Here is a 26,222-nt window from a genome sequence, read left to right on the forward strand (position 1 = left end):
AATCACCAACATTCATGGATCCTAGAAGAAATAATCTTGTTTAGAAGCAAAACAATGTCATTTGATTCTTTGTCAGATGGGAAATGGAATGTTTGTTTTGAGGAGATAGCTCAAGGCATAAACTATTTACTCTAAGTGATTTGTTTTACTGTTGTTTTTATACCAATAAAAAGCTGACTTTAGCCCATTCTGTGAACCCTGTTGAGATCTTAATATTTATATTTGGAAGTAAGTTTCTTTATATTTTCTCATTGTCTTTTGCAAATATCTGTATCTTCCATATCTTCAGTAAATGGTCCTAAATTAAACTCCATTGTTATTTGTCTGCATTAGCCTTAAGTGCTGAAAAAAACACAATCACTTTCCAGAATGCATAGTCACTTAATCTCACTGAATGCTTAACCATCACATTATGCATTTCCAAACACAATTATAGTATGGCCCAACATAGTCTAAAATTCCATTTTCCACAGCCAATAAAAACAGTTTCTTGGCCCAGATCCAAAGTATGCCAACTTTAACTTGTGTATCTCAGGACTGTTTTAGCATACTAAACCCCAAAGGGTTAGGTATCTTTTCCACTCTTTTTTCCTTGTTTTATTCAAGAAAGAGAATAAGAGTGTTAAATTAAGTACTGAAAACATTCTCTAGGAAAAAATTAGTTATATAATTACATATGCATGGACGAATACATGGTAGATAGATTAGATAAATTCCTTTTATTAGAGAATGGTATATAGAAGCCAAGATCTTGGTGCTAGGTATGCTCATTTCAACTGAACTGTCATTGCTTGCAGGCTTTCTCAGTTGACAGAAGGAGGAAATAGATTCTCCCCAAACTCAAAATCCATAGGTAGCATTTTGCAAAAGTGCCATATAGATATGCATTTAATCATTGCCAACCTACTCTATGCATGGTAGTATTAAAAAAATGTATGGAATACAAAGATGAGTTATTGCCTCAACACAATAGCACAAAAACACTATAGTTAATGGTGGACCAAAAGAATTATTGCAATTATGCTGTAGATGCCTTAGCAGTGGAAGTAAGGAAGTTCAACAGCTAGATAAGAGACATCTATTTCAGACTTGGTTTCCAACGAAGTCTTCTAGAAGCAAGACATACCCACCCTGAGGACTGAATAGTAAGCAAGAAATAGCTGGGGGGAGAATTTGAAGGAAATGTATTCTAGGCTGAAGCACTCAGAAACTATAAATTTCTGGAGAAAGAAAATAATGATCTAAGTGAACTGAAAATAATCAAGTATAGCTGGGGCACCTGCGTGGCTCAGTCGGTTAAGCGGCTGCCTTCAGCTCAGGTCATGATCCTGGGGTCCTGGGATCGAGCCCCAAGTCTGGCTCCCTGCTCAGTGGAGAGTCGGCTTCTCCCTGTCCCTCTGCCTGCCACTCTGCCTACTTGTGCTTTTTCTCTCTCTGTCAAATAAATAAATAAAATCTTAAAAATAAATAAATAAATAAATAATTTAAAAAAATAATCAAGTATAGCTAGCTGAAGCCTGGAATGTATGTATGTCTATGTCCATGAGTGAGTAGGGAGATTTTGAGAGACATAGCTAGAGTACATAATATGTATGATATATGAAATTTAACATGATATCATGTTTACAATATTTTAATTTTAATTTAATTTAATATAACAATATAATTTTACAGTGTTTAACTTGAGGGCATCTGGGAGCCACTGAAAGATTTTAGGTAAATGAGGATTCTACCTTTAAAGAGCTTTATTTAGTCCATTTTCACAGAATTTATGTATAAATAATTATTATCCAAAATGGATTTTATATGTCCCTTGAAATAGAAACAGTGGTATGTGAGTTAAGAGTTGGAAGATTATTTCTACTTGAATAGTTGAGAGAAACTTCTCTGAAGGGAAAACATTATGGTTGAGCTTAAAACTCATTCAGGGTTGTAGATTACTCATTTTATTTATTACTGATTATTTTGTCTTTAAATCACTATGAACATAAACAATACGTGGATGTTATCCTCCAAAACTTTCTACCTTGCTTCTGGAAAATGATATCATGAAGTTTTAATATAGCAAATTTTATTATAAAATTTATTGTAAGATATAAAATTTAAAGGTAATGCTGATTATATATTACAATTAAAAGTCAATTATAGACTTCAATGTCTAAGATTTCAATACAATTTAAAAGTTATAGTTTTAACTGTAACTTAAAAAAATCATTTTATATAATTTTAAAGTTGCAGTAATAGTGCAAGGAACTCCAGGAACAATTATTGATTTTGTTCCATTTATTATTCTCTTTCTCACTCTTTATAATTACATATATACACATATCCATATATGTATATGTATATAATTATGTATATAAATATTAAATGTTATTATGTAAGTACAATAAAGTTAAATGTGTGTTATATAATGCCCACACTTTTTAATCAATCATTTGCACATCTACAGTACTATTATTAAAATCAAGAAATTTAACACTGATAAAATACTATCTACTTCTCAGTTCATATTCAAATTTTGTCCTTCTTCTAATAATATCTTTGATAGTTATGTTATTCCTAGTCCAGGATCAAATCTAAAATGACATAGTGTATTTAGTTGCCATGTCTCCTTAGTCTTTTAATCTGAAATAGTTCTTCAACCTTTCCATGTGTTCTTTTGACCTTGACATTTTTAGAGCACAGACCAATTATTTTGTGGACCCACCCTCAGTTTGGTTATGTTCAATATTTCCTCATGGGTAGATTCATACAGGAATAGGACATAAATAGAGTATCAGGAGAAACATGCTGCTGGTTTGTCTTAATATGCATGAAGTAACAGTAAGTGCTTAGCTTTTATCTTTAAATTAATAAGTGATTTGTAGAAAGACCCTTTGAGACTGTATAAATGTCCTGTTTCTTCCTTTAAAAACAAGTATCGAGGTATAATTTATAGGCAAAAGACTGTACATATTTAATGTATAAAATTTGATGAATTTGGACATATGCAGACACCCATGAAACCATCAACGTAATAAATGTATCTATCACCTTCACAAGTTTTTTCCTGTCCCTGTTTGTGTGTGTGTATTGATAAGAATATTTAACATGAGATCCATTCTCTTAACAAAAATTTTAAGTGCATAATACAGTATTGTTAACTGTAATTATAATGTTTTGCAGCATTCATTTTGCAAAACTAAAACTTATTTAACTTGCCTAACTGAAACTTTATACTCACTGAAAAATACTCTCCATTACCGTCTCCCTCCAGTCCCTGACAACCACCATTATACTCTCTGATTCTATGAGTTTGACTATTTTAGATACTTCATGTAAGTGGAATCATGCAGTATTTGCCCAATGGTTGGCTTATTTCATTTAGCATAACATCTCTAGGTTTATCCATGTTGTTACATATGGCAGAATTTCCCTCTTTTTAAAGGCTGAATAATATTCCATTGTATATTTACCACATTTTTTTCATCCATTCATCCATTGGTGGACATTTAGGTTGTTTCCATGTCTTTGCTATTGTGAATAATGCTGCCATGAACACAGGGGTGCAGATATTGCTTCAAGATTCTGATTTCAATTCTTTTGGATATGTACCCAAAAGTGAGATTATTGAATCATATGGTGTTTCTAGTTTTAATTTTTAGATCCTCCTTACAGTTGTCCATAGTGGCTGGACCATTTTATATTATACCTACCAACAATGCATAGGGATTCCAGTTTCTTTACATCCTTGCCAATACTTGTTATCTTCTGTTTTTTCTTTTTTTGATGATAGCCATCCTTACAGGTATGAGGTAATATGTCATTGTGAATTTGATTTACATTTCCCTAATGATTAGTGATATTGAGTACCCTTTTATATACTTATTGACTATTTGTTTGTCTTTGGAGAAATGTCTATTCTTTTTTTTTTTTTTTTTAAAGTTGGGTCCATGCCCAGCATGGAGCCCAATGCAGGGCTCAAACTCACGACCCTGAGATCAAGACCTGAGCTGAGATCAAGAGTTGGATGCTCAACTGATTGAGCACCCCCCACCCCCTGCCGTGCCCCTATTCACTTTTTTAATTGGGCTACTTCTTTTTTGCTATTGAGTTAAAAGAATTTATTTATTTTAGAGATTAATCCCTTATCAGATAATGGTTTGCAAATATTTTCTCTCATTCCTTAGGTTGCCTTTTCATTTTGTTGTTTCCTTTGTGATGAAGAAGCTTGTTAGTTTGATGTAGTACCAATTGTTTATTTTTTGTTTGGCTGCCTCTACTCTTGGTGTCATATGCAATAAATCATTGCCAAGAACAGTGTCAAAGAGTTTTTTCCCTATATTTTCTTCTAGGAGTTTTACAGTTTTAGGTTTTTCATTGGTAAGTTAAGTTTTAACCCATTTTGAATTGATTTTTCTGTATAGTGTAAGATGAGGATCCAATTTCTTTCTTTTGCATATAGATATTCAGTTTTCCTGACATTATTTGTTGAAGACTGTCCTTTTCCATTGTGTATTCTTGGCACCCCTGTCAGAGAACAGTTGACTGTATATGTGTAGACTTATATTTGGACTTTCTATTTTGTTCCATTGAGCTGCATGTCTGTATTTATGTCAGTACCATACTGTTTTGATTACTGTAGCTTTGTAAGATACTTTGTAATCAAGAAGTGTGATATCCTCAGCTTTGTTCTTTCTCAAAATTGCTTTGACTATTTGAGGTCTTTGTGGTTCAGTATGGATTTCAGGATTGTTTTTTCTATTTCTGTGAAAAATGTCATGGGGATTCTTAAAACCTCAAGCCACTGATGAAAGAAAATAAATAAATAAATAAGACACAAATCAATAGAAGGATATCCTATGTTTAAAGACTGGAAGACTTAATATTTTTAAAATGTCTATACTACCTAAAGTCATCTGGATTCAATGCAATCCCTATCAGTATCCTGTCTCTTTTTCATTACACTTTTACCCACTGTTTTAATATTCATTGATTTTATAGCTCCATCATTCCTTTGGTGTTTATAAGTTGGTATTTTACTCTAAGGAAGAGCTTTCTTCCCAATTTATTCAGTCAATTTTTTATATCAAAAATGATTCAGTTATTTTTATTTTATTCAATGGGTAACAATACATTATCATCCTTATTTAATTTGATGCTCAAATTGTCCCACATTTGACCAATGGAGCCTCCTCAGGCTGTGTTTTTTTGATATGTCCCCATCATTCTTTGAATGCTTCCTTACTTTCTATCATAAGAGTATAGGTTCATCTTATACTCTCCCTCCTCAATCCTGGATTCAGCCTATTTTATAAGGAATCCCAATTTTTTTTTTTTTTTTTTTTTAGTTCTGAGTGTCATTCGAAAACCAAAATTTGGGTGCTTGGTGTCCTCATTACTACTGGTGTCTCATTGCTTCTCAGTCTTCTCAATGGACATAGCTAGAATTATTATATATAGTATTATATATATATAGTATATATAATAAAATAGTATATATAATAATACTATTATATTATAGTATATATAATAATACTATTATATTATATATACACAAATAGTATATATAATAATACTATTATTATATATAGTATATACATTATCTTTAGCTTATATCAGTACCTCCAACTCCTATGCAACACCAAAAGATATATTCTAGTCTTACCCTTTTCCATAGGTGGAATTCCCTTCTCCAATCATGAGAAATCTGGCTCTTGTTATCCCTAATAATCCTTTGCTCAAGACCATAGGACCTTTTACATTTGACAAAATGATTGTGTAAAAAATAAATTTTTGCCAAAGAATAAATATGCATTAGTATTGAAAAAACTTAATTGGGAGGAGAAAAAACTGAGGGAAAGCTGTTTAAACATTACCCAAAGTTTTAGTATACCAAAAGATACAATAACTAAACCACTGTGGTATTTGTACAGAAAAATCAACAGAAGAGAGACCAAGCTGATAAACATGAAAATTAAATGTACATATGATAACAGTGGCATTTATTTTTTTTAAGATTTTATTTATTTATTTGAGAGAGAGAGAATGAGAGAGAGAGAGAGAGAGCACAAGAGGGGGGAGGGTCAGAGGGAGAAGCAGACTCCCCGCTGAGCAGGGAGCCCGATGTGGGACTCGATCCCGGGACTCCAGGATCATGACCTGAGCTGAAGGCAGTCGCTTAACCAATTGAGCCACCCAGGCACCCCAACAGTGGCATTTTAAACTAAAGAGGAAAATAAAGGATATTTTAAAGATATACTGTTGGGATAATAGGTAATTTGAGAAATTTGGAAAAATCAAATTGTGTCATATTGAGAGTAAATCTTAAATTTTAGGTACTATTAATTCATTTCCCAAAGGAGCACTATTTTTATTTGAATTATTTTTTAAATGATACAGAAAATAGGTAAAGCATGTATTATTTCTTTCTCATGAATGAAGACACAAATAGGCATTTACTAGAATTGAATGTGAATATATGCCCCCATATAATTAGGAAGAATAGATAGCTGACTATGTGGTATGATTTAAAACTGAGTAGCATCCAATCAATTTACCATAATTACTTAACTTTAGAGTTTTTAATAATCATATTCTGAAGTGTGATAGCAGGTAGGTTTTTATCATCTGCTAACACATCAGCAGATATGGTTTTTTTGTTAGGTCATCTGGCTCACATTTGAAGGAGCAAAACACAGAACACAGTTAAGTTTTTATAGAAATCGAGATCAGAGGAAAATACATAGAATGTTGATTCTAGGTGGTTGCTGTAGTTCAAGACTTAAACATCCAGAAATCAAAATGGGAGCGCTGGGATCCTGGAAGTGAATCCTGAAAGATAAAGAGACATAGGAGACAGACTATGGCTACTTAAATAATATGCCAAGAGCCAGCAGTGTCACTATTTCTATAAAATAACCACACACACACAAAGATTATTCAAGTGAATGTCAAGCTAAAGACACAGGACAACTTTGTCTGGATCTTTTCTTGGATTCATATCTCTTGTTGAGTTACTACACATGTCCTCCCAAAGGAAAACATTCCTTGGAAATTTTAAATCAAGGCACTGAAGTAGAAAAAAGAGAAACCTAAAAACACTTTCTTGAAACAAACTGTTGTCATGTAAACAGATGGTCCTGTTTCTTTTTTCTTAATGCCAAATATTTGTAAAGTTAGCTCATATCTTTTTTTATATTTATTTCCATAGGCAGCATTAATTGAAGTAAGTTTGGTATACCTAGTTAGAAAAATCCCCCAACTTTCCATGATTTTCTTGCTTTCAGAGCTTTTGTCTTACTGAATTTATGGTTGTTCCAGCACAGATATTGTTTCATTAAAGCCACAAGTGGCTTCCTTATTACCAACTGTAATGAAAACATTTGTGTTCTTCTCTTAATTGCTTTGCACATTTGGTACCAGTAATACCTTTCTTCTACTTGACACCCCTTCCACTTTTCTTATAGGAAAAACTTTCCTTCCTGACTTTTCAGTTTTTCTGACATCACCTGGATACTCTTCCCTGCCTATCCCTTCAGTTGCCAGGGTTTTATTCTTGGGCCTTTACTCCTCTAACCTACATGTTATCTCTGAGCAATACCATCCACATTCACCGTTTTATATTTATGTAGCAATACCTCCAGCTTCCATCCATATACATTTTTATCTCTGTAACTGACTCCTTACATCCTTCCATAATTTCAATATCTAGTTGCCCCTGAAACATCTCCACTTGGGCCATCCCTTGGTGTTGCAACTCACTGTGTCCCACCAATAAATTCTGATCCTGCTTCTTTCTTTGTATTTCATCATTATTCTTTTTATGATCTGAGTCTTCCTATATCATCCACCCAAATAAAAAACCATAAATGAAAATACTGCTATAGTATCCTTTACTTTCTCGTTCAGTATACCCAGTTATTTACTAAGCCCTATGCTTTATTCCCTGTTAATATCTTAGAGTCTCTCTTTTCCATTGAATGCCTTTGCCTTACTTCATACCACTATCATCTTTCACCAAGACTCTAATATACTATTTACTGATATCCCTGCACTCAGACATGTTCTTCTCAAAAATATTTCCCACATTTTAATCAGTGAGATCTTCTAAAATTGCAAAACTGAAGGTACCATTTTCCCTGACTGTAGCCCATCAGCGGCTACTCATTGCCGATTGGATATAGTCTAATTTCCCCATATGGCACATATGATTTGTCCTCTGTCTAATTTTCCAACTTTATCTCCTGCCACTTCCCCTCATACTTTTACCCTCACTCATACCAAGATAACTACCAGGTCCTGAATATAATGGTATTTCATGCTTCTGTGTTATTTTCCACTTTACATTTACTTGGCCTTCTCCATTTTGTCTTTGTGGTAAATTCTGACCTGGTGAATTTCTAATCACTGGCTAACCCTTGCTAAAACAGAATAATTTCCTCTATGAGTCTTCCTTTCTCTCCCTCCTGAGCTTCTTTTGTGTCTTTTATTTATTTTATGAATCCACTCACTGAATTGTTTTAGAATTACCTTTACTAAAGTGATTATTTTTTTCCTTTTAAACTTGAGCTCCTTGAGGACAATGTCTGTGTTTTAGTAATCATTGTTCTCCTAACACCTGGTAAATCTTTGTCACATTGGCCAGTGAAGTTAAGGCATGTTTTTTTAAATTATTATTATTAGTAGTAGTAGTGGTAGTAGTATTTTAGATTTTTGTTTATTTGAGAGAGAGAGAACGAGCGAGTATGCACAAGTTGGGGAGAGAGGCATAAGCAGACTCCCTGGCTGAGCCGGGAGCCTAATGTGGGGCTTAATCCCAGGACCCTGGGATCATGACTTGAGTGGAAGGCAGACACTTAACCAACTGAGCCACCCAGGCACCCTTATGCTGTATTATTTTTATTTTATTTTTATTTTATTTTTTTTTAAAGATTTTATCTATTTATTTGAGAGAGAGAGAGAGAGAGAGAATGAGAGAGAGCACGAGAGGGAAGAGGGTCAGAGGGAGAAGCAGACTCCCCGCTGAGCAGGGAGCCCGATGCGGGACTCGATCCCGGGACCCCAGGACCATGACCTGAGCCGAAGGCAGTCGCCTAACCAACTGAGCCACCCAGGCGCCCTGTGCTGTATTATTTTTAAAGGTGGTGCTTAAAGCAGAAATTGACCTAAAATAAACATTTACCCATTCAGTTGCTACTTTGGAAACGAAATACTAGGCCTCAGTAAGCCCAACACAGCTAGTTTTCCCTTCATTGCTGGGACAGATGGTTGTTTCTTTGATTGTATACAAGGTAAAAAAGTTAGTATGAGAAAACCCTCTATCTTTAAATATAAGTAACATTGAACAAGATGAAATTCTTATGTTGTAAAAAGTTCTTGGGAATGAAAATCAAGAGAATAGCATATTCACTTCCTCTACTTCAGGGGCACTTGGGAGTAAGCCCTCTCTGAAACGAAAAGCAAGAGAAATTCTTCCATCGTTGGGAGGGTGAATAACTTGACCTTGAAGGTCCTTGCAGATTCTAGGAGCCTACTCTTCTATTTATAATAAATAACTCATTAACTCAAGGTAAAAAAAAAAATCAATGTCCATGGGCTTCTATACTGAAACAATGTGTACATTCAAAGCAAAAAAAAAAAAAAATCAGTGTCCATGGGCTTCTATACTGAAACAATGTGTACATTCAAAGCAGCAGCAACATTCTATATTTACAGAACAATCAAGAAAAGTGAGTACAGAATTCCTACAATTTTAAGAACCTTAGAATCAATAATAGTACTTGGAACTCATCATTGGGAAAGAAAATTGCTAGTGCAACAGGAGCAGAAGAAGAGAATGAGGATAAAAATGCAAAATGGTTGTGAAGAGCACAGAAAGGGAATCAAAGCAAATCATATTAGATGGCCCCATTCAGGGGGAGGTACTAGTAGGTACCTCTAGGGAGGAGAGCAGTCTTGGGCTCAAATCCTTGCTTTGCCAGTCCCATTTGTACAATAGTATCTCTAAAATAGGGATACTAATTCCTATCCCAGGAGAATTCAGTGTAATAGGGTTTGTAGAGCACTCAGCAGGGCTTGGTACATAATATATGTTTAGTAAATGGCAGCAGTGATTCATATTATCCTTGTAGTGAAATATAGGGTCTCAGTAATCTCATTGGGAATTTCTGAGTTTTACAAGAATACAAATGGAGCCCATCCAGCTTTTTTTTTCTTTGTGAAGGTGAAGTATCTAATAATGTGATTTTGAAAGAGGGTAGAGAATTTTAATTAATGAATTAATTTTTTTATGATATAAGATTCAGTTGCTAAGAGCATGATTTTAGAGAGAACTTCATTACACACACCTCAGTATTGGAGAGCCATTCTGTATGCTGGGGATAGAAGCACAACTTCATTTATGTGTTTACTCTGACTTGCTTTTTTTCTGGAGTTTCTCAGTGATGTTTTGACTAAATGTTTTGTTTATCTACTTTTGTTCAGTGAAGATTATACACCAAAGAAATGCTAAAATTTAAACTCCATATTTAATATTCTGGGTTTTTGTTTTTTGTTTTTTGTTTTTTTTTGGTTCACTGATCCATGCATATGTGAGGTTTATATTGTAAAAATGACCCAAACCAAAATAATGCATCTCTGAAATCAAGTCTGAATTGTTGCTAGGGTTCAGCCTCATTAAAATGATTACAGAATTATATTTGTAAGATATGGTCAGCCAAGATGCCTTTTTCTTTAAGGCTACTATTAAAATTAAGAATATGATTGTTGAGAGGCAGGGTGAGTAAGAACAAAGATGCTGGCATCAGGTAGAACTGGATTCAAATCTTAACACTGTAACCTATAAGATGTACAGCATTCGGCAAATTATATAACTTCTCTTAACTCTAGTTTCCTTGGGTGTGACTTGAAAATAAGAGAATCTATCTTCTAGGTGTGTTATGTAGAATTAACTGAAATAGTGTATAGAAAAGTATTGTGCCTATCACATAGTAAATGACTGTCATGTCAACTCCCATGCTCCCATGCTTTCCATTTTGCCAGGTGGAGAAAGGAGCAGATGAGCGAAGATAGCCATTTTGAGGGACCATATAACAAAATGAAGTTTGTAAGTTTTTTTAAAAAGATGCAGAATTTCTAAAACAGACTTGATTTCCAATATTCTGTCAGGTATTGGGCTTTAATAACGCATCTAGTGTCGGGCTTGGGAAAATGTTCACTGACTAGTTTAAACCCTGTATGGAATTTAAATTTAGAAATTATTTAAATGAATATACAAATATGTCACAGGACAATTGATAGGAATAATATATTGATATGAGAAATAAGATAGCAATTCCAGAGATGAGATTTGCTAGGATGGATCATTCCAATGAATATGATGTGGGGGAAAGTGAGTAGAAGTGAAGCAAAAACTGGAATGAGTTTTTTGGGGAGTGAATGGATGTGAGGTTACAGATATATGTGGTCTGTATTTATTCTCTCTGAGAACTCATTTTTGTTTTAGAAAGGTGATATGGGCAGTGACCTATTTCTATGCATTTATTTTTACAGAACCTACCACATATACTATTAAAATCTTGGCAAATTGAGTGGCTGCTTCTATTCAAAGTCGGTGTGAGTCACGATTATCTCTATTGCTGTCTAACTCTAAAAGCTTGGAGAGTCAATAGGTTAACATTTAGGAATTTTCCATTTACTGACACTGATTCAATTCATTCTTGGTGGTAGTTTGGCATTTTTATTCATAGGCATTACTGGAAGCTTAAGACAAACTTAAAAAAAAAACAAAAACTACTAATTGAATCTAAAGTCATGTTGAAACAAAACTTAAAATATGGAGGAAAGCTGGTAATGATGACTCAGTCCTGAAGCTAAGTTAATGATTTAGTGATGGGTTTCAGAACTGCAGAAAAACTGAACATGCCTCAGCGTGCAAATACCTTTGGACAGCTTTCCACTGCCTGAAGAACTGCAGATAAGAACATTTTTGGCATGTTTGGGGAGTAATGGAAACTTCAGAATCACATGCTTTTAAACTGTGATATCACATCAATTATTTTCCTCATTACAGCTCCCCTCCTATGTGATGGTGTGAGCCTCTTGAATTCTTCAGGCTGCCATGGCAGGAACCACAGCACCCCGCTTCCACCACGATGAGTCCTCCAAATCAACTGTTGTTGCCTAGTGCTTATGGCTGATGAAATACTTTCCTTGCCCTTCATCTTAGCCTGCTTACTGAATATCTATTCATCATTCAAGCCCTGGTTCCACCATCTCTTTCTTAGTCCTCTGACACAAAGGGAATTTTATATTAAGGAGGTCTCTTTTTATCATGTTTATTTAACTACCCACTATGCAAAAGTCATTTCCTTTTACAGTGAATTTATTTGTTGCTTGATTACACAGTGAGCTGTGGGTGGGTGTTTGGTGAAGAGATTCTGCTTTAAATGATTTCCTTTGTTGTTGTTGTTGATGTTTTCATAGAATGTCCCACTCATTTAAAAGAAGTTGTCCTACAGCCAGCACTAAAGCTGTCAGGACTTGTGGGAGTGCTAATTGGAGCCAATCAAACTTTAGCTGACCTGCTTCCACACTTAAATGACAAAGAGGAATTTCTCCTACTCTGTGAAGTAGAAAGGCTCAGCTCTGATACCTGGCCAAAGAGTCAGCCAAATTGGGGAACAGTTTGTCCTCGCCACTTGAAGCTATATACCTTCCTTATTAATTCATTGAAGAAAATAACATTTCTGATGTATTTTATTATTGAATAAGTGGCCAATAAATGAATTCTGACTTACAAGTAAGGAGCATCTAGTTTAAAACTATTAATGGGGTAGAGTCCCATAAGGTAGAAAACATTTTTGGTCAAATTGAGAACCATTTCCAAAGTGATTAATCAGTTGCATTGTCAATTTTAATATTCAGTGCATTTATTCTCAGATATGTTCCTCATTTGAATAAGTGTAACGACAAATATTTCAAGATGAAACACATATGTAAGTATTAGAGAATGTTTGGAAGCATTGTAAGAGATCAGGAAGAGTCTACTTTTAGGTTCTTGCAGATGTAGAGGTGGAAAAGTTTTCTCTTCTTTGCTTCTAGTTTCTTTGGCTGGTCTAATAATTAAATTAAATGGATATAAGACAGATTGACGGGAGAAAAGTAAACAAAATTTAGTAACATGGATACCCGGGAGAGACCCCGAAAAACTGAGTAACTCCCAAATGTCCAAAGCCATCAAGTTAAATACCATTTTCAGCTAAAGACAGATGTTGAGGGTGGCAAGTCAGTTACGGGAGGCTTCCAGGGAAAGCACAGTAAAGAAAAGTAAGGCTGTTATACAGATTTAAGTCCAAGCTTTCTCCATTGATAATAGTTTCTAGAGATTTAGTTATCCTCCTCTTCCTAGTACAACCAGGGAGACAACCTTAGAAATTGAGATTTCCCCAATAAATGTAACTGTTTCTTACAAAAGGGTAACTTTTACTCAGTTTTCTGAGCTTCACCAGGGTCTTCTGTTTCTTTAAAATAACCAGCTTAAGATAACCAATATGCCAAAGAGATATATTTTTGGAGTGGTGTATTTTGCTCCCCTTCATAGACATGTATTTTATTTTTGTATAACTTGACTAGGTTTATGTTTAAGGTAGTCAGGAACAGTTAGATGTTCTGATTTTTCCCTCAGTCACTGCATCCTGAAGAGTGAGTTTATTCATTAACTAAACAGATGAATTTGTGTGAATAAATCATTAACATGACACAAACAGATTATGAAGCTTGCTAATAGGGGAACAAAGACAGTATTGTAGGTATATGAGGTCAGATGGGGCTGTCAGAGGAGTCACCTCATAGAGGTGAAACTGCAGCTGAAGTCTGAGCAATGGGCAGAAGGAATAGAATTTTAGACCTTGGAAACAGTATATGTGAAAGAGTCTGAAAAAGTGTGGAGTGTTCAAGGAATAAAACACCGGCGTGGCTAGTGAGGAATGAAACAGTCTCATTTGCAAAGAGCAAACTAGATAGGGGATGGAGAGGTGAGGGTAGTGTTAAGATTGTGGTATAATTTGCTCACTATGTACCCACTGAAATGAATAAGAAAGCTGCATAAAATGATGGAAATAATGTGCTTATCTCTCTTCCACTTAATAAATATGATCTTACCTTCTCCGGGTTAGCCAGAGTCACCATGCAGTGTGGGGTGTGGGATTATCATTATCACAGATGAAAGTAAAAACAAATAAGAAGCCAGACTTTAATATAAGCATACCTTGGAGATATTTCAGGTTCTGTTCCAGAATACTGCAATAAAGTGAATATTGCATTAAAGCAAGTCAAATGAATTTTTTGGTTTCCCAGTGCATAATCAGGTTATATTTAGGGGCGCCTGGGTGGCTCAGTTGGTTAAGCATCTGACTTTGGCTCAGGTCATGATCCCAGGGTCCTGGGAGCCTGCTGCTCCCTCTGCTTGTGCTCGCTTGTGTGCTCTCTCTCTGTCAAATAAATAAACAAAATATTTTAAAAAATAGAAAAAAAATAAAAAATACTTTATTGCTAAAAAATGCTAACCATCATCTAAGCTTTCAGCAAGTAGTTAAGAAACAAAATTTAACTGAGTAAATTTGAGGCTCCAGTTCGCTTTATTAAGAGATTCATGAATGGGGCAGCATCCCATCAAGCAAGTACAGGGGAGCTCCGAGGAGTTGTACAAAATGAAAGGTTTCTGGAAGTTGAGTTTGATAAGTTCTTTATAGATTTTGGATAACTGGGTGATGGGCATTAGGGAGGACCCGTGATATAATGAGCACTGGGTGTTATATGCAACTGATGAATCACTAAATTCTACGTTGGAAACTAATAAAAAAAAAAAAGAAAAGGAAGGCTCTTGTAGGAAGGAGGGTGGGGCAAAGAAGTTATTAGCAAAAGAAAAGAAAGGATTGTTTCAGGCAAGGTCACTTTCCCTTAGCGGGAAGAGCAGGGGTTCTCATCCTGCAGATTACTCATCTTTCTTTGGGGCATGGAGAACGCCCAGGTGACAGATTACCTCCTTTGTGCTGATAAGACAGTTTCTGACTAACCTGTTAAGACTACATTTCTGGGGGAGGTTGAACCTTAGGTTAGGTATTAAACCCAGTTTTGATGACTTGGCCTAGAATAAGTGACTCCATCCTGGGCCTGTGGTTTTCTTAACAGAGTAATAATAGTTTTGCTGATGGAGGGTCTTGCCTCAGTACTGATGGCTTCTGACTGAGTACATGGGGGTAGGTTAGCTAAAGTTTGGGGTAGCTGTGGCAATTTCTTAAAATAGGACAACAGTGAAGTTTGCTGCATTGATTGAGTCTTCCTTTTTCACGTGATTTCTCTGTAGCATGCAATGCTGTTTGATAGCATTTTATCCACAGAACTTCTTTCAAAACTGGAGTCAGTCTTCTCCAGCTCTATCACTGCTCTATCATCTAAGTTACCTAATATTTAAAATCCTTTCTTGTCATTTCAACAATCTGCACAGCATCTTCACCAGGAGTAGATTCTATCTCAAGAAGCTGCTTTCTTTGCTCATCCATAAGAAGCAACTGCTAAAAAAAAAAAAAAAAGAAGCAACTGCTCATTCGCTAAAATTTTATCATGAGATTAGGACAATTCAATCACATCTTCAGGCTCCACTTCTTTTTTTTTTTAAACATTTTTTATTCAAATTCAATAAATTAACATACAATGTATTATTGGTTGGACAGGTACAGGCCTGTGATTCATCAGTCTTGTATCAGACTACACTTGTAATTCTTCTTCTCTGGAATTCTGGAATTACACTTGTAATTCCAAGGAGAGAGACAGAGTAGGGGGAATGGCCAGTCAGTGAAGCAGTCGGAACACACACATTTATCCATTAAGCTTACAGTGGGGAGCATGAAAGCTTAGAGTGAAAGCTTACAGCAGAGGATTTTCCTCTGCTTTAGTGAGCTTAGCTCACTTAGTCTTAGCTACAATAGAATAAAAATGGTGGTACGGCATGTCCAGTCCCAAGCTTTCCTCAGTGCCTGTGTAGGATGGAGGGCTCAGGAAGTCCTGCTGAGTTGGGAAGTTTATCAGCCATGAGCCCGCCATCCCCATAGTAAGGGGTCAGGGAATCCTACACAGAAACCAAGAGTTAAGAACCTCAGCAGAGATCCAGATGAAGGATGTAATGTACACTTGAGGGTCCTGTACCACCAGTGAAGGCTGAGATTGAGCTTAAGGAGAAAAGGATGACCATAGTTCCCAGATTGAGCCTACTGAACAAAACAGCCATAGATTTCCACAGTAGATGTCTTCAGGGAGCCAAGTGATCGGACAGACAAGGGACATGATTGCAGAGACCAGAGAAAACAAAGGAGTGCAGGGACTTGCAGGTTTGGGTTTGAGGCCACCTTTATTTCTGACACTATAGGATCATAGAAACCTACCTCCTTATAAGGTCAGATGCCTCCTTGAAGGAAAACAGTGGGTTGGAGGAAATATGAAAGCCTGAGCATTTACCAGATATGACTAAGTTTTTAGAAAAAGAACATACAAAAAGATGATGAGATAGCACTAATAGGCACTTTGTTTGTGTGTTCATTCATTTGATAAATAGCCATTGAATGTCTCTTATATACCATGCACTAGGAATACAACCGACACTAATTCCTGTCTTCCTGCAGTTTACATTCCAGTGACGGTAGTGCCAAAGTGAAGCTATAGAAAAAAAGAAAAGAGCTTAATTAGAAAAACTAGAGATAGTACAATTTATTTTCACATTTGAATAGCCATGAGTTATATTTTTAAACCCACAACAATGGGGATGAAAAGTATTCTGGTGGTATGCATAGCCTCATTGTGGTTAAGAAAAGCTAAAAATAACTACAGAGCTTATTCTTGTTTGGACACCAAGTTTAAATAACTTGAAATGTTACCGCAGGGTCAATCATAGAGTCACAAAAATTTGGAGCTGGAAAGGATCTTCAAGGTCATGAGGCCGACTTTTTTTTATATATATATATATTTTTTTAAAAATTATTTATTTATTTGACAGAGAGAGAGAGAGAGCACACAAGCAGGGGGAGCGGCAGAGGGAGAGGGAGAAGCAGGCTCCCTGCTGAGCAGGAAACCTGACCCCAGGACCCTGACCTGAGCCATAGGCAGACACTTCACCGACTGAGCCACTCAGGCGCCCCATGAGGCCCAACTTCTTAGTTTGATTGCTAAGGAAACAGACATGCTGGGAGTTGAGAAAATCGCCACTAGAGCTGGGATGTAAATATATGTGCCTTGACATTAGTCCAGGGCTCTTTAAATAGAACACTGCTTCCACTTGAATCTTAGGAGAACATATTCACTGATTATTTCACTTTGATATCAGGAGGTCCCCTCTAGGGCTGCCTCTTATAAGTATTGGGAACACGATGGGCAATGCAATGATAGTTCAGTAGGGTAGAGGATTAGGAGAACAGATACTCATTAGAGTGGTTAGTTGCTCTTTCTCTTGCTCCATAGAATGTGAAATATAGCCCAGAAAGAACCCAAGCAACCTCAGTGGCAGAGTCCCCACCAAGGTGACAACCTACTCAGTAGGGGTAAAACCTTAGGTTCAAGAATGAGACATCTGAATTCAAATCCCAGCTGTACCACCTATGAACTAGCTTTGTAATCAGTTGTGAAATATGTAGCAAGAAATTTGTTATAAAATATGGATGAAATGCTGAAGGTTACAAATGACTTACCTAAAAAGGATACATTAGATTTAGAGTTATCTCTATGATGCCAGTCTTATGCACTTATACACAATAGTTTTTTTGTCTAGTGGTAAAGGGGCAGAGCTCTGGTTGGTACATTAAAAAGGAATAGTTTACACCCTTCTATTTATCTCATGGTAGAGTTGACCAAGTGGTGTTCCACTTTACTGACACAGCATTTACACATCAAATGAAAATTATGGCAGCGCCTGCATTTTACTTTTCTTGGTTTTATCAAAATTTAGGCACTTTTCTGGTAGAGTATCATATACGCATTTTATCTTTCATGTATAATGTGTCAAAAAAATAAGATTGAGAACTACTGAACTGGAGATCAGGTATATCGCACTCAGGAAGGACTAGCACTAAACTTGATGGAAGGTGGAGAGGCAGGAGTGAAAGAAATGGGTTTTTTCTTTTTCTGAAAAAATTTAAATGATATCATGTGTATACAGTGGTAAAACCTAAAATGGCACTTGATCCTTTCTTTCTTGCATTTCCTTCCCACTTCTCCACTTAATCTAAAACTCACTTAAATACATAACTTGTGACATTGTGTTTAATTAAACTATGTGGAAAAAAAAAAACATACACTTTGCTCAGGCTGATATTTGGCCAGACTTAAGAGGTAAAATGATAACCTATAGATAAATTCATAATCAGTTCTTGGGTTGTCATTAATATTACATGATTTTTCTACCACTGCATGCTTTCTGGCACTTACATATAACAAGCAGAGCCATAGAACAGAGTAGTACGATGGAAAAAAAAAAATAAGAGAAAGTAAAGCTTACCTATTTTCCAAGATGCTTGAAACAAAATACCATGACACACTTAGTATTCATTTGATTGGGAAAGTCATGGAGCTGATCTATGTTTTTTGTCATATACCATAACTTATGTTGGATACATTGATGTGTTTCAACTGAACATTTTAACAAATTAATTTAAGGAATATTTATTAAGCACCTGTTTTGACAGTCTCTAACAGTGCTGAGTGGGGGAAGGTGTATGTGTGTGTGTGTGTGTGAGAGAGAGAGAGAGAGAGAGAGAAAGAAACCACGTGTGAGAGCAGGGAGTGCTCCTGAAAGTGTTAGGCAAGGTCATACTGAAAGAGAGTTTACCATAATAGGAAAAATATAAACACCATTTCTGATCCCCACTCCCAGGAAAAAAACTATTCATAATAAATTGTATTTAGTTTATTTTATAGGAGAGTTGGCCTGGTTATTTATACAATAAATTTTAGCACTTTACACAGTACAATTGTGTTAATTTAAGGAATATATTTTTGTAATTTAAGTAACAATAGTGGAGTTCTTTTATCTTATTGAATAGTACATTAAAGTTGAATAAGTTAATAAAGCAAACTTTTCTTCCCAATGTTAAATTTAAATGCTCTCTGATAAAAAGTTTACAAAAACATTTAAGAAATACATATTTTTCTTTGTGCCAGGTGAATATTTAACTTCCTGGTATTTTCTTATGACTTTTTAGGTTCTAAGATTGCGTTTAAATATGGTGCTTGATATATATGGGAATCTAAGCTTTCTACCTTAAATACTAAAGAACAAAAGGAATATAAACTTGGTGCAAAGCAAAAATATTATTTTTCTATAATTAATTTAAGAACTTTCAGATTCTGCAGTTGATAATCAAGCCTTTGAGCCTCAAGTTAGATTTTATATTTGGCTTGTCATTGGAGCTGTACCTTGGCTAGAAGTTTACTAGTGTTTGTGTTGTGTTCCTTCTATCCTGTAAGTGAAGAAATCCTCTCACCTTTCTAATTCAAAAGTCAACAAAATAAAAGTTAATTTTTAAAAGTCGATGAGCTTATTATTCTCTTGGGTTGTCCCTCAGGAGTATTTATGATAAATTAATAGTAATATAGATAAACCATGAGTTTACTCCACCCATAAGTTGATCCAGCAGTTGACTGCCACCCATAAATGCAAAAATCCTTCCAGAAGACCCCTGCAGCATGTTATTTCTCCAATCCAAGTACTAACCAGGCCTGACCCTGCTTAGCTTCCGAGATCAGATGAGATCGGGCGCATTCAGGGTGGTATGGCCGTAGACCAGCATGTTATTTCTTATGTACCTTCCTATATAAAGAAAGCCAAAGCATATGGTTATAATAATGCATTTATTCCAAAGGTCTTCATATCAGTTTGCATATAGATGGTCTCCAGATTTAACTGCAGTATTGCACTCATGTCAATTTATGATTGGATGCTTAGTGATGGTGAAGAGAACACTGATTTAGATGTCATTAAATGAATATAATATCTACAGAGATACATACAATATAAAATTATCTTTTTATTTATAACTTTTTACTTATGGCTTTACATAATAAATGTGTATTTTTGGAATATTAGGCATCATAACTTCTATGCTAGTTCCTTAGCAAGAAGCAAACTAATCCTATTTAGAAATAGCACGATGGTACCATTAAAGCTGGAAAAGAACATAGAATTCAATGAATGTCATAACCTCATTTTATAAATACAAAAACTGGGTCTCAGATAGGTCAAGAATTTTTCCAACAATGACCAAGCATTTTCATGATAGAACTAGGATTAGAACCCACTTATTATGTTTAGTTCAATCCTGTCTCAGAATGATGTCATTAGAAAAATGAAAAAAAAAAAAGGTATGGATTAGAACTGTGCTTGATATAATCAGTGATTTCTTTGTAATTCTCTTCTTCTTTGTCTTTCCTCTGAGAGGGAAGTAAAAATGTATTCTTGCTCCTGTGGAGGTTTTTGTAGAGTGCTAAGAACTACAGATTGCAGCCACATAGGTCATATTCTCCTCTGTGTCATTCGACCCTTATTTGATCATTCAACTAAAGGCATGAGTGTTTCTCAATTTCCCCTGCCTTTATCACATGTATATTTTGAAAACATTTTAATCATGCTTTGAGATGGTTTGTTTTATTACATACCAAACTTCTGGCCTGGAATCTCATGACACTATTGATTGAGGAGGAATTTTGTTAGTGATTCAGATATAGGAATGTCTGTCTCCAAAATATGTTATATTAAAATGTGAAGGTTCATCTTATCTGTAACTAGAACTAGAGTTCCTGCAGTGTGAGTCTAAGTCTTCCAAGTAAAACAGTTTTTAATGTCATTTATTTTCAACTGTTTACAACTTCCCTCCAATACATACATTTCTATCTTTTTATTTTTGAAATTCAAATTTGATCATATAGTGTAAAAACCTTACGTTCCAAGGGAGTTTTGGGGACTTGGAAAAAAAAAAGTGTGTGTATGTGTTTTCATATCTTTTTTGCGGTGTCTCCACTAAGTTGGAAAGTCACTCTGGGTACAGACATCTGGGTACAATGTTGCTGATAGAATTGAGCAATTTTTGTTTTTCTAACTTTTGTAGCTCTGGCCAGCTTCACATGGGCTTCTATCAGTTGAAATGATATCTTTGACTTTAGCCAAGTGTAGGTTACTGGGTTATGAGTGCCAAAAATCTTGAGTGGTCTCCACACTCCATCCACTGTGGATAAAAGCAATATTATAAAATAATTATAATCTTTTGAAGCAGAGCCAGCCACACAGCCTGAGCCCATCTTCCTTCAATAATTTGTATACAGTTCCTATTTTAACGGAACAAACTTTCAGAGGGTACTCACATGGGACTGCTGAACCAGCTGTTCAACTTTTATTTTGAAGAAAAAAGTTGAGCCTCAGAACAGGCTGTTTTAAAGACAGGGAGGGACTTAGCTTTTCCGAGCTTGACCAGCATGTGGAAGGAGTGCTCTCATGGCTCCAAGAACTCAGGGAGCTCCTACCTGGGTGCCACTAGGGTAGGAAGTTTTCTGTTTGTTTTGTTCTGTTTCCGAGGGTCCTGTGCACTTCTCTTGCCTGGATCACCGTGACTGGTGGTGGTTTCTGCACACCCTGCTCTGTGGGGGAGTGCCCCAACGTGCCTGTCTTATGTGGCCTCTATGGACACACTGCTTAGCTGGCAGAGAGCAGGGAAGTTTTCTCCCAGCACCCAAAAAGAGAAAGAGGAAACTACTTTTTCCTTCTGGGCTCCTTGCAGCACAATAGACCAGGATAAGCTTCCACATTCTCTCCCTGGATTTCTGGAGTGGTTTCCAGGAAGAAGTTAAACTTTTACCTTTAAATGGATGACCATGTCACAATCAGGAAGAAACATCTCCAAAGACCCATCTTTAGGTAAGTAATGCTACATCCCAGTTGGCTCCAGGGCTTTCAGGAAAAATAATTTCTTTCCCTTATCCTTTACTTGGAAATTCTGGCACTGAGTTCCAGCAAAGTAATAGAGTGTGTCTAAAGTTTAACTTCATGCATACCTAAGGAGTCCTTTTATTTTCTGTTTTCTGAAGCTGTGCACAAGCTCTTATCAACTCCTCAAAATATATTTTAAAAGCAAATTAGCTATTCAGGCACATGAATGACATAGCACTGGAAAAAACTTCTAAAACATTATGCAATTCCTCGCTGTTTCCAATGGTTGCACAGCCCTCTAAATTGGAAATACTGTCCTTGGTTATTTCAACTGATTACACTCAGAGATAGTGTTTCAGCGCAGCAAATGCTATACCTTTTTGCAGTAGTGTGTGGGAAGACAAATGTGAATTTGATGGCTATATACTAAGGTATATATATTTACAGCTAGTTCAGAAGTATCTTCCTGCAGTTTAGGAAACAAAAGGACAACAGGAAAAATTTTACATTATGGTGAAATCTGTGGCCCGAAAAATGTAGATACAGTATAATAGATTGAGTTAAGGTTTTATTTTTTTTGGCGGGGGGCTCACTCTTTCTCTTGAGAACAGGAATTTCTTCATTGACTCTCTAACTCTTGATTCTTTAGTTACTTATGTACTTTAGAAATCAGAATTGGGAATTACGACTTTTAAAGAGGCTAGAAAATCAACACAGTTTCTGCCTTGTAAGACAGAAGATCTTAAAAAAAGAAGTAATTTTATATTAATTTTGTGCTTCCCAGCAAATAACATCCTAAACAAAGCAGAGATACTACATGCTAGCAAAACTAGACATTAAAGTCAAGTTGCAGTCACTGGTTGTTGATTTAGAATTAACTATAGGATAATAGAAGTTTATGGATGAAATTCCTGGCATTCTGTGGTTGTCACATAATGAATAAGAATGGGCCTCAAGGCATATGTTTTAGGTATTGATTAAGCCTTGTTACAGTATTATAAGTAGCAACAATATACTTTTGTAATGCTTAGAACAAAATGCTAGCTCAAATCTGTTTTATAGCCCTCTTAAAAATAAATCATATTGGGGCGCCTGGGTGGATCATTCGGTTAAGCGTCTGCCTTCGGCTCAGGTCATGGTCCCAGGGTCCTGGGATGGAGCTCCACCTGCTTGTACGTCTCTTCCTCTGTCCCCTCCCACCACCCCCACCCCACTTGTGCTCTCTCTCTCAAATAAATAAATCTTAAAAAAAATCATATATAAATCTGTACCTGTGGATTTAATATCATAATCTGTGTCTATATTTTATGCAGTGTTGGCAATAAATAACCAAAAATCCAAAATGACCCCCGAATGTGTATTCACCTGCCATAATTCCTATGTAATTAATTTCTGTCTTCTCCCAAGTGCATGTGTGACTTCAAAAAGATATGATAGTAGCACAGGTGATTCCAAACTCAACCCCAATGAGGCACCATTAGAAGAGGGAACCTGTGCAAATTCAAGAAGCCAAGATTGTGTTGGATAAAATCAGATCCACTTGGCCAGTATCTTTAGTATGTTACCCCATTGGGAAGCTGTTGGCGATTGAAGCAGGTGGTCCTTCTCCACTGGTTTATGGCGAATCCATAACCCGTCCTGATGAATTGTATGCTAAGGTGCCACTCACAGGGAAATTGCAACTCATCCATGCTTCTGTTCTTTTTCGTATAAAGTAACTGAGATTCTTTGCCCAAATAATTAGAAAAAATTTGGTAAATTCAAGTGATTTACTTCATGATCCTGGTGACCTAGAAGAGAAAACATAGCTGCCAAAGAGGACATACTTTCACTCAGGCAACTTTCTTTTTTTTTTTAAAAGGTTTTATTTATTTATTTGAGTGAGAGAGAATGAGAGATAGAGAGAGCACGAGAGGGAAGAGGGTCAGAGGGAGAAGCAGACTCCCCGCCGAGCAGGGAGCCCGATGTGGGACTCGATCCCGGGACTCCAGGATCATGACCTGAGCCAAAGGCAGTCGCTTAACCAACTGAGCCACCCAGGCACCCAGGCAACTGTTTCAAGCAAGTATATACATGGTCCCTGACTGAAAACAGTTTAAGGCCAGATGTGGGGTTGGGATTAATGGGTCAGTTGGCACATTGATAGATGGCTTTGCTTTTATCAGGATATGATTTTTGTGAGGGAAAAGGGAGGTAGAGAGTATCTTAATAAAGCATTCAAATGACTAGACACAATTCCTCAGATAAAGTGTTAGGCTATATTTCGGTAAAACACAGCATTGACTTTCTGATAGCTAGTTGTACTTTAGGGCAAGTTGGGAAGTGGTTTAAGATTGCTTTTGGAGCCTGGGTGGCTCAGTTGGTTAAGCGACTGCCTTTGGCTCAGGTCATGATCCTGGAGTCCCGGGATCGAGTCCCACATCGGGCTCCCTGCTCAGCGGGGAGTCTGCTTCTCCCTCTGACCCTCCTCCCTCTTGTGCTCTCTATCTCTCATTCTCTCTCTCTCAAATAAATAAATAAAATCTTAAAAAAAAAAAAGATTGCTTTTGGCATCTTATGCCCTTATCCGATGCTCTACTTCATTTTCTTTTTTGGTCTACTTTCTCTGGTTCCTTGTCTTCTTGGACTATTACTTACTGGATTGTCCACCTCTCACACTGAGACATCTTTCTCAAGCCTGCCTTTCTGTTCAGAGAGCCATGTACCAGACTTTTCCTTCTCAGTATGTACTTGTTCACACCCTACTTCCTAAGGGATGTGCATACTAGTTCTCAATCCACTTGGTAAAAAATCAGTGCTAGACTGTTTTGTATGTGTTAGTCACAAGTTTGACAGAAATTTTGTGAAAATAATATTTTGACTGTTTATAAATAATTCACTTAAAATTTTAGTCATTAAGAGAGGATCAGTCTGGGATTTTGGGGGAAATATCTGACATACTGACACCATTCAAGTTTTTATATACAGACTACTTTCTCCTGCAACTGAACCAAGAGCTTTAATTCAATTCACCTGGCCTTCTCTGATTGATTATAAGTGTCCAGAATCTGGACTACTGCACTGGGGAGGTCTGACATGATGAAGAAAAACCGTGTCTGCCTTCACATGACATATCATCTAGCATACACCTAGATAACTATGGCACAGGCAGATGATGGGTGCCAAAAAGGAGATGACAATGTCCTGGGAAATTATAACGAGACAGATTTCAGTGATGACTAATTCTGACACCTACGTGGATTGAGAGAGATCAACAAGATTCTTTAATTTTTGAAACTGAATAGACATCGATTTTTAATTAGCACAATCTCCCTAAATTTCAGACAAGAAAAATCACCCGTCAAGTATAAAAAGTTAGTTGAGAGGCTTTAGAGTAGACAGTGGATGTTGAAATTCCATGGCTGGATATGATATCAGGAAGAATCTGAGAAATCTTACATATTCTTTAGATTCTGCCTCTAAAAATGTCTGTGTCTCCTACAATGATGATTCCTGAATCATCTCACATAGGTTAGCAAATCTATGTTTTAAAAGTCTTTTGTGGAATTTTTAGGTATATATTTTCACACCAGGTCTGTGAGAAAAGGAAAAGGCAAAGGTGTTTTATTTTTGTTTTTGTTTTTATGGCCAAGGTGGGAGTTTACATGATCTCTATTATGCATGTCAGGTGGAACTTGGGATCAGTGAGACTGACTATTCAGCCCTGAGAATATATAAATGGTGCATCTGAAACCTACTTTGAGGTTTTTGCCTGTAGACATTCCTGCAGCTCAGAATTGTATATAAAAATGATGATTCTCCCTTTACTCAAGATAACTTCTTTAGGTTTTATAATTTTTCAGGAAGGAAACACTATGACAAAATGTATATTAATGTGTTTTAAATCAACAACACTAAGTTTGGGGACACCTGGGTGGCTCAGTCGGTTAAGCGTCTGCCTTTGGCTCAGGTCATGAGGTCCTGGGATCGAGTCCCATATCGGGCTCCTTGCTCAGTGGGGAGCCTGCTTCTCCCTCTCCCTGCTGTTCCCCCGCTTGTGCTCTCTCTCTCTGACAAATAAATAATAAATCTTAAAAAAAAACACTAAGTTTGTCCCTCAGCACATAGAAAATAAAATTACATAGAACCTTAAAATCCAAGATGTGAATAAACACTTGACATGAAAGACCTCCCCCCAAAAAAGAAACAGTTTTTTAGGCTTTTAAAAACCTCTTTTTCGGGGCACCTGGGTGGCTCAGTCATTAAGCGTCTACCTTTGGCTCAGGTCATGATCTTG

At 36.3% G+C, this 26,222-nt stretch overlaps 1 protein-coding gene across 5 annotated transcripts in view; it reads left to right on the forward strand.

Annotated features, from left to right (window-relative positions):
• Positions 1–26,222, forward strand: part of PDE1A (phosphodiesterase 1A) — a 315,068-nt gene that overhangs the window by 65,072 nt on the left and 223,774 nt on the right. The window contains exon 1 of one of the 5 annotated variants that reach the window (XM_073881667.1): positions 21,504–21,934. The exons of the other annotated variants lie outside the window; for them this stretch is intronic. Coding sequence (XP_073737768.1) covers positions 21,882–21,934 — 53 coding nt within the window. The 5' untranslated portion in view covers positions 21,504–21,881. Of the gene's footprint in view, positions 1–21,503; positions 21,935–26,222 lie in introns of those variants that run through there. 5 annotated transcript variants of the gene reach the window in all.

The sequence above is a fragment of the Callorhinus ursinus genome, unplaced genomic scaffold (genome assembly GCF_003265705.2).
Source record: "Callorhinus ursinus isolate GAN/ISIS: 27379988/994484 unplaced genomic scaffold, GSC_fseal_2.0 scaffold2, whole genome shotgun sequence".
Lineage (NCBI taxonomy): Eukaryota > Metazoa > Chordata > Mammalia > Carnivora > Otariidae > Callorhinus > Callorhinus ursinus.